The 9,052-nt window shown below is 33.6% G+C and overlaps 1 protein-coding gene across 1 annotated transcript; it reads right to left on the reverse strand.

The window, feature by feature from the left end:
* Positions 1 to 4,078: 4,078 nt before the first annotated feature.
* LOC106313044 (dof zinc finger protein DOF5.7) lies at positions 4,079 to 5,261 on the reverse strand. The gene has a single exon (XM_013750764.1). It carries the CDS (start codon positions 5,161 to 5,163, stop codon positions 4,315 to 4,317), a length of 849 nt encoding a protein of 282 aa, XP_013606218.1. The 5' UTR covers positions 5,164 to 5,261; the 3' UTR covers positions 4,079 to 4,314.
* Between the last annotated feature and the right edge of the window lie 3,791 nt (positions 5,262 to 9,052).

Here is a 9,052-nt window from a genome sequence, read left to right on the forward strand (position 1 = left end):
TTTTTTTAGCTGAATGTGGAGAGAAAGTGAGAGAGATGTTGTGTTTAATTCATAAGAATGGAGAAAGAAGAAGGGTAAATCGATTTTGGGAGAATTAAGAGCTTCAAATTGGTTGTTCATGGTGGTTGGGGTATTGATGACAATGACAATCTTGTAATTACTCGAAGATGATGAGGATGAGAGAGTAAAAATGTCATTTTCGAAAAAAAAAAATTGATGACATTTTCGTGAATTATATGAACTTGTGGGGTAAATATGGCAAAACTAATTTCCCAAAAAAGAGGTTAGTTGTGTGTTCGACTTTGAGTTCTAGGTCAATTTTGCAAAAAGCCCTACTAAATTTATTCATATTGCATGATATACAAGCTGTTACATCACTTGTATTCACATTCATGTTACATCACTTGTATTCACATTCATCATGCTTTTTTCCTATCTATCCGTTTCATTAATTCATCAAAAATATTATTTCTCTTTTTGTTTTATTATATTGCAGTTTTTAAATCATTTATCTGTCATTAGGCCTGAGACTTTTATCCGAGATCCGAATTCGATCCGAGATTCGATCCGGATCCGATCCGAAAATCCGGATATCCGGAGGGGCCGAATCCGGATATCCGGAGGGGCCGAATCCGGATATCCGGAGGGGCCGAATCCGGATATCCGGAGGGGCCGAATCCGGATATCCGGAGGGGCCGAATCCGGATATCCGGAGGGGCCGAATCCGGATATCCGGAGGGGCCGAATCCGGATATCCGGAGGGGCCGAATCCGGATATCCGGAGGGGCCGAATCCGGATATCCGGAGGGGCCGAATCCGGATATCCGGAGGGGCCGAATCCGGATATCCGGAGGGGCCGAATCCGGATATCCGGAGGGGCCGAATCCGGATATCCGGAGGGGCCGAATCCGGATATCCGGAGGGGCCGAATCCGGATATCCGGAGGGGCCGAATCCGGATATCCGGAGGGGCCGAATCCGGATATCCGGAGGGGCCGAATCCGGATCCGGATAGTAAAATGTTGGATCCGTCAAAGCCGGATCCGGATCCGGATACCTTAATTTTTTAGTCCGGATATCCGGATCCGTATGTTTTATTAATAACTATTTCAAAAATAGTAATATCTATATATAAAAATTAATTAATTTAATATATTTTTATTTTTATAATAGTATATATAAATTTTATGTAAATTTTGTAATATTATACATAGAAATAATTAAAAACATTATATATTTTTTTATTTTTAAATTATTTTTAATATTTTTAATATATTAATATTATTTTTTATTTATTTTAAGGATTCAAATCCGGATCCGGATATCCGCCGGATATTACAATTTTTAGAAGGATATCCGACACCCGGATATCCAAGAACCCCGGATCCGGATAAGGATAGTAAAATTATGGATCCGCTGGATAAGGATCCGGATCCGGATACCTTAAAATTGTCCGGATATCCGATCCGTCTCAGGCCTATGTGTCATCAAACAACATTACATTTTAGCTTTCTGTTTGGCTAGTTAATGTAGGTGGCCTCAACCAAAAGCAACAAAAGGTTGATTCTTAATTTTTACTACCTTTAAGGATAATTAAAAGAGATGATAAATAGAAGGAAACAGAAAGTGAAGATGTCCGAAAGACAAAGTTTTTAGGATGCAAAAATCGTATAAAGCGAACTTTACTAATGATCAATTATAAAAAGCTCTAAAGTAAATTGTAGTATGCAAAAGTGCCAACATCGCCTCTCTTTTTCTTAGGGTGAAACTAAGAGCATTATTAATGGGGTTCTTAGGATAAAATTTTTAGCGGAATATAATAAACTGTCTCTTAACTTTTAACTAAAAAAACTTACAGGAATCTTAATTAATCGTGCTCTAACATTGCCTTTAAGTGATTGAAACATTGTAAAAGAGATCGGAACCTAAAGAAAGCAATTCTTGTAGATGTATATTTATATACATATATATATATATCAATAATATACTGAATTTTAGATAAAATAAAAAGATGGAATTAAAAAAATGATTAGTCTTGTGAATCTTTTATATTTTCTGCTTTGTGATTAACTCAGCTTTGTCTCCATAACTTAAAAGTCACAGAACTAATTATACTCTAAAATGAGTGAGCTTATCTGTTATGTTAGCATTTAGTCAATGCTAATTCTTATAGAGTTTTAACTAAATCGTAGTTTGATTATTTATAAATTTATATTTTTACCACATAAATGGAGTTAATAAACAAACACAAATTGAGTTAATAAAGGTCTCGGGTGATAAATGGATTTCGACAGAGACGCCATCGTGCCCAATAGGACCACCCGCGGAGCAAGACCAAAATCTCAGAGTCTGTGATCTTATGTTCCCAAATTCTACAGTCTGGAATCATGAGGAAATCAAGCGACGAATACCAGTATATGAGGCTCACATCAGGAAGCTGGTGCCAAGCGACTTCCAGATGGAAGATGAACTGTTCTGGCTCCTGGAGAAGTCTGGAAATTACTCCACAAAGTCAGGGTATGCCTTGGCAAAAGTCCACAATGGCAAACCGCACGAACCTTTTGACTGGAAGAAACTGGTGTGGAACGTCCAGTGCTCACCAAAGCTGCGACACTTCCTATGGAAATTAAAGAATAATGCTTTGGCAGTGGGAGAAGCCTTGGTTAAGAAAGGAATTCATGTTGATGGAAAATGCAAGAGGTGCGGAGAACCGGAGTCGATTTATCATGTTATGTTCTCTTGCATTACAGCGCAGAAGGTATGGGCTCTTACCCCAGTACTGATGCTACCATCAAGATCTTCATGTACTACGATGGAAGACCTCTTGAAAGACAGTGCTCGTATGATTAACTTACCTCCCACCGGTTTGACAACTCCCTTATATCCTTGGATATTCTGGGTTCTGTGGACGAGTAGGAATCAACTGCTGTTTGAGGATAAGTCTTTCTCGGAAACAGAGATGTTGACGAAAGCTACAAAGGCGGCGAAGGAGTGGGAAGCATCACTTCCAAACCGTAAAACTATCTCTGATTCATCTAAAGACTGTCCACAGGTGAACGTGCTACCTCAGGTTCCATCAAACTCCTTCATTATTTGTTCAGATGCTGCTTGGAATGGATCTACTGGTGCAGGGGGGCTGGGCTGGGTCTGTAAAGACTCCTCAGATGCGGTCAGGTTCCAAGGAACTGAGTCTCAACGCTATATAGCATCAGCTCTAGCAGCAGAGGCATTAGCGATGAAAGCCGGTCTTCAAAAGGCCATCCCCGCCGATATAAAAGACATAATCTGTTGTTCAGATTCTAAGAGTCTTATTGATGCAATCACAGGAAAGAAGACTGTGGTCACTCTCCGAGGAATACTCCATGACCTAGGCGTGTTGAGTAGCTCCTTCTCATCTATCTCCTTTAAGTTTATTTCGCGTAATTGTAATGTCCCTGCTGATCTTTTGGCGAAGAACGCTTTGTTTACGCTGTCAAACAACCTCTCGGAGGTCGTTGAAGTTGTACGTTGATTATGAATTTTAATGAAAAAGGTTTGATCAAAAAAAAAAAAAAAAAATAGTGATGAAAATGTTATTGATAGAGTGCTAAAATGAGTGAGCTTATTTGTATCATTCACATAGAGCCTACTTCTGGTTTCTGCATAAGACCCAAGTACTTGCAGACCTTTCATATATCAGTAATAAGATGTACATTCATACACTAACACACTAACATATAGTATATATGTGTGTGTTCATGTATATAATTCATGTATGTTAGTGTATACGCATTTACTGTGCTCCAAGCTTAATTATTCACTAGCTCTCTTCCAATTGATATGGATGGGCAATTATCGTACTTGGCTCAACATGTGTGTAATTAAGCTTAGTTAAAGTAAGATTATTTAAAAGGTACTATAAAACCAATCCCATTGAAACATTATCTGCTCACTGAAAATGACTTCTGAAGAAAACTTTTAAATGTAATTAACCTTGGGATAACAATCACCCATTTAGTCATTAATTGAGAATTTCATCACCAAACCAACAATAGTCTCTCAATAATTAAGCTTGGAGCACAGTAAATCCTGTTACGAATTTTCCCATTGAAATAATTAATAAACAGACAAACACACAAGCCTAGAGAATATATTGTAGTATCTCTCTCCAATCTTGAATCTTCACCCCCAATTTTGTTACAAATTGAACTTAAAATACTAAAATAGTAACCAACAGCAAAAGATTACGAACATAAAAACATTTTGGCATTACATCGCAAGCACACATAATTTTAATATTGATCATTTTTTTAACACAAAATATTGTTTCTTTAACTTACCAAGAATCATGGCAAAGATTAAGATCAGTCCAAGCTTGAACTCCATTCCGTTGATCACTTCCTCCTGTGTTATTTGTATCATTGTTATTGATCACCTCTTCGTTATCATTATTATAACTAAAAGACCACTCTGTCTGATTCTCTCCTTTCTTCGTCGGCAACGAATTCACAATCTCTAGATTCCGGTAAAGAACCGGCTGTGGCCTCTCAACAACAACGTTCTCTTCTGTAGAGTTACCTAAAAGCATAGCCATCCTCTGTTGCTGAAGCCTCCAGTGTAAATCTTGGTTTAAACAACTCAAAGTTTCTATAGAAGTAGCTAGGGTTCCTGCGGTTGTGAAAGTCGCCGGAGAATGGTTGTTGTAGTCTCCGAAACCCATTAACGATAATCCCGACCTGACATCAACGGGTGTTGTTTTGGCCTGCTCCATGGACCTAAGGCCAAGAACTTCTTGATTATTCATAAGTTGAAAACCCATTGTTGTTGGAGGAGGGAAAAACTTGGAGGAATCTTCCATGACTGAAGAGTAAAATCTCTGACATGAAGGAGTTGATGTGTTAGGTTTGAATGATTTTTTGGTTTTCCGACAACCGCCACCGATGGGGACGTTTCTTAAGGCACCGCCACGTGTCCAGTAACGGCGGCAAGATTTGCAGAAATGACGAGGTTGAGAGAGGTTGTAGTTGTTGTAGTAACAAAACTTTGTGTTTGAGGAGTTACAGCGAGGGCACTTTAGGGTTTGTTGGTCTTGAGAGCTGGAGGAAGACGGTGATTTTTTGGTATGGGATGTACCGGAGATACGGTGATCCGGTTTAGGCGAGTGGAGATTGGTATGGGAGGACATGTTGAGATGGGATGAGAGAACCAGGGAAGAAGAAAAGTTTGTTCCTTTTCAGTTTTTTTTTTGGTTTGAAGGAAATAGGTTAAGTAGCAGGAGAAGAGAGAGATGGAAGAACAGTTGGTAAAATGGGTTCATATGGTGTATATTTATATATATAGATGTTAATTTTTGTACTTCTACAAACATCTTAGATGTTTTTGTATATGTGAGCAAATGCATATGGTCCAATTTATGTTTTAAGAAAGTTTGTTTGGCATAATTATTATAGATATTGATTTAGTTGAGTAAACAAAAAGTGTTATCGTCTTCAAACAATTGACGACTATTACTTTCTTGTTACTGAGATTTAATCATTTTAAATAGTAAAGTGTTTTTTATCTCAAAGAGTTTGGAAGTACTTAATTATTTGAATGGTGTTGGCGTTTGCAATTGTATTTATATCTATATAAGCTTAAAATTATAAAATAGTGTATCTAAATAACTTATTTAGCGTTTTGTTATTCATTTCAAAGATATTTAATGAAATTTGATCCTATTAACAATTTACACACACAAAACTTAATAGTAAAAATATAAACAGATATAATATAATATCTTAACATGTACTTTTATCTCCAAATGACCAGCAAAGTAAACGAAGTTTTTGTTCTCAAAGAGTTGGAAAACATGTTATATACTAACGTTGTTGGCAGTTGTAAACCGCCATCTTTGTCAAAATTGTTATGTTCTTTTAGAACATTTGATTAATTCATCATAATTTCTTTGTATTTCCTTAATAGACAAAGAATCTTTGTAGATAAAGTTTTTGAGTCATTTGTAGTTAATGTTTTGGTATCCGTATAGATAGATAGGGATGAGCGAGATAATAGAGACAAAAAAGAAGAAGATGAGAGACAAGAAGTTGCAGAAAAGACAGAAGAACATATATAACTGTGTTCTTGATCGGAACGAATCGGATAGAATTTGTTATGTGTCTTGTTTCTATTGTTGAGGTAACGTTATTTCTATGTGTGGAGTGTGCACTGCACCAATCTTTATACGTAGGCCTATATATAATATATACAGTTTTATTCCTTTACATACGTACATACACGCAGGTATACTTGCCATATTTATTAAGGAAACCAAGACTACTAGATAAAAAAGGGAAAATCGCATTTTAAACACCGAGAGTGTCACTTTCTACCACTTTAAACACTAAAGTTTTTTTACTAACACTTTAAACTTTCAAAGTGACATTTTTATCATAACAAACCTCCAACGACGTTTTTCAGTTCATAGAGTTCATTTTACAGGTTAAAATAATGACATGTCAGTTTCTTTTTTTTTCTTAAAAATAAAAAATAAAATAAAAATACGTAAAAATACAGAAAAATACAGAAAAATTCGAATGAAATTGGAAAAAATAATAAAAAATTCAAAACAAAACTAAAAAAAATTCAAAATTCAAAAAACATAAATATTAAAATTTCAAACCTAAAAATAAAATAAAATATTAAAAATTCTAAAAATAAGATCTAAAATTAAAATGTCAAATTAAAAAAAGAAAATAAAATTTTAAAAATTCTAAAATAAGATCTAAAATATTTAAAAAATAATAGTTTGAAATTTTTCTTTATTTATTTGTATTTATATTTTAGAGCATAAGAGTCTTTTGCATCTTTAATGAAACATTTTTGGTCATTTTCTTTTTTAGAAAATCTTTTTGGGACAAAACTCAATATAATCTATTTGAGAGAATTATTAGTCCTGCGTGTGGTCACCATCAATTAACATGAGGTAAAATTGGCGGTCCCCGAGATTTTTTCTGCGAAGTGTACTTAGGCGCTAGTCGGGCTATGTAAGGTGTCTGAATATTCGGATTATAAAAAAAAAGTTTTTGATGGTAGCAAGTTTTGATATATTGTTTTTGATGGAGACAAGTTTTGATATCATCATAAGTGACAGTCAATTTAATTGGATGGAATTTTAAAATAAATAAAATTTTTTGGTTAAATATCTACAATTTTTTTTTTACAATTTTAATTTTTAAGTTTGAAGTTTTAATTTTAGATCTTATTTTAGAATTTTTTTAAAAAAATTTAAAAAATTTCTTTTTTAAATTTGACATTTTAATTTTAGATTTCATTTTTGAATTTTTTGAATTTTTAATATTTCATTTTATTTTTAAGTTTGAAATTTTAATTTTAATTTTTATGTTTTTTTGAATTTTTAGATTTTTTTTAAGTTTTGTTTTGAATTTTTTGCAATTTTTTCCAATTTCATTCGATTTTTTCTATATTTTTCTGTATTTTTATTTTTTTAAAAAAAAAAACCGACGCATCATCACTTTGACCTGTAAAATGAACAGTATCGGTCGTCTATGAACAAAAATACATTTTTGAAGGTTTATTATGATAAAAATGTCACTTTGAAGGTTTAAAATGATAGTAAAAAAACTTCAATGTTTAAAGTGCTAGAAAATGACATTTTTAGTGTTTAAAATGTAATTTTTCCGATCAAAATATATTTAACAAGTATATCTTTTAGGTTATTGTCGCCAGGAAATATCTAACGTGTAGACATAATTCAATGTGTATACGTACTATCTGTAATTTTTTTTATATTAGTCCAAGACATCAATAAAAATTTTTTATATTTAAGCATCTTTGAAAAAGTTTATAGTTTGAAGTAAATTAAGTTAAGAGAAGATCAAGTATGGTTTAGGAGGAAAGAACATTAGTTTAACTTTCTGTCATCTTCCTACCAAAAAAAAAAAACTTTCTGTCATCTTTGTAAAGTTTATCTTTTCTAATATAAATTTGACAATTAATTCCTTCTCCACATTTTGTAAGTGATCGATCATAGTGAACTGAGTGAACTGGATTTTTACTTACGTATTAAATTCCAGTTACATCATTTTGGGGTACATTTACTTAATACATAGTACAAATCTACATATAAGATATATAAATGTATTGAAATATAATCTCCAAAAATAGAATAAGAGACGATTGTGTTTGGATGATTGATGTTTTTATCAAAAGATGATTTGATTAAACGTCTCCATCTGTGAAGAAACACGAGAGAACGGAGAAGATAAAATGGGAAACATGTGAGAGCTTCAAGAATGGATCTCTCGTGAGACGTGACCGATCATCCTCTGATACATACATTCTCTAACTTATAGTTAATCCAAAACTGTCTACCGCAACCGCAAATGATAATCGTACACCCCCGGTTAAACGTTAAAACTATTAACAAAATAGTATTATCTCCCCCACTAAATAAATAGATACAAAAACTAATAACAAATTAATATTCTCTCCTAAATAATTTTTTGATTAATTTATACAGTTTTTTGAAGTTGTTAGAACATGTTTATCTCTTGATCCTTAAGTGTGTTTGTAATGATTATTTAATACTTTAAATGTATTTAAGTGGGCTTAAGAACCATAGTTAAGAAGCTTCCATTTGAAGCGGTCCAATGGGAGTTTCTTAATTAGGGGTTCTTAAATAAAAATAAAATTTATTTATTAATTCAAACATATTAAAAGATAACATTTAAAGCATAGATTTTTTTTAAAAAAATATAAAAATAAAGACTAGTACAATAATCGAGAATAATTTGAAAAAACATCCGAGCTTAGTAGTTGTCTCCATCACGTCCAAATTTACGCCATATATGTTCAACCAAATCAGCTTTGAGCTGTTGATGCATTTGTCTATCACGAATTCTTGTTCGAACACCACTACAAGAAAACAGGGGGATTCTGATGGCCGAAATCGTCGGAAATTCGTCGGAATCGGTCTATTCCGACGAATTTCCGACGAATCCGTCCGTCGGTATCGTTTCGTCGGAAAAAAAAAATTCGTCGGAATTTCGTCAGAAATTCCGACGACTTTCTGACGA

Source organism: Brassica oleracea, chromosome C9, assembly GCF_000695525.1.
Source record: "Brassica oleracea var. oleracea cultivar TO1000 chromosome C9, BOL, whole genome shotgun sequence".
Classification (NCBI taxonomy): domain Eukaryota; kingdom Viridiplantae; phylum Streptophyta; class Magnoliopsida; order Brassicales; family Brassicaceae; genus Brassica; species Brassica oleracea.

What these genes read in the sequence shown, in the direction of transcription:
- LOC106313044 (XM_013750764.1), bottom strand. Translation starts at nt 5,163, where the DNA reads ATGTCCTCCCATACCAATCTCCACTCGCCTAAACCGGATCACCGTATC.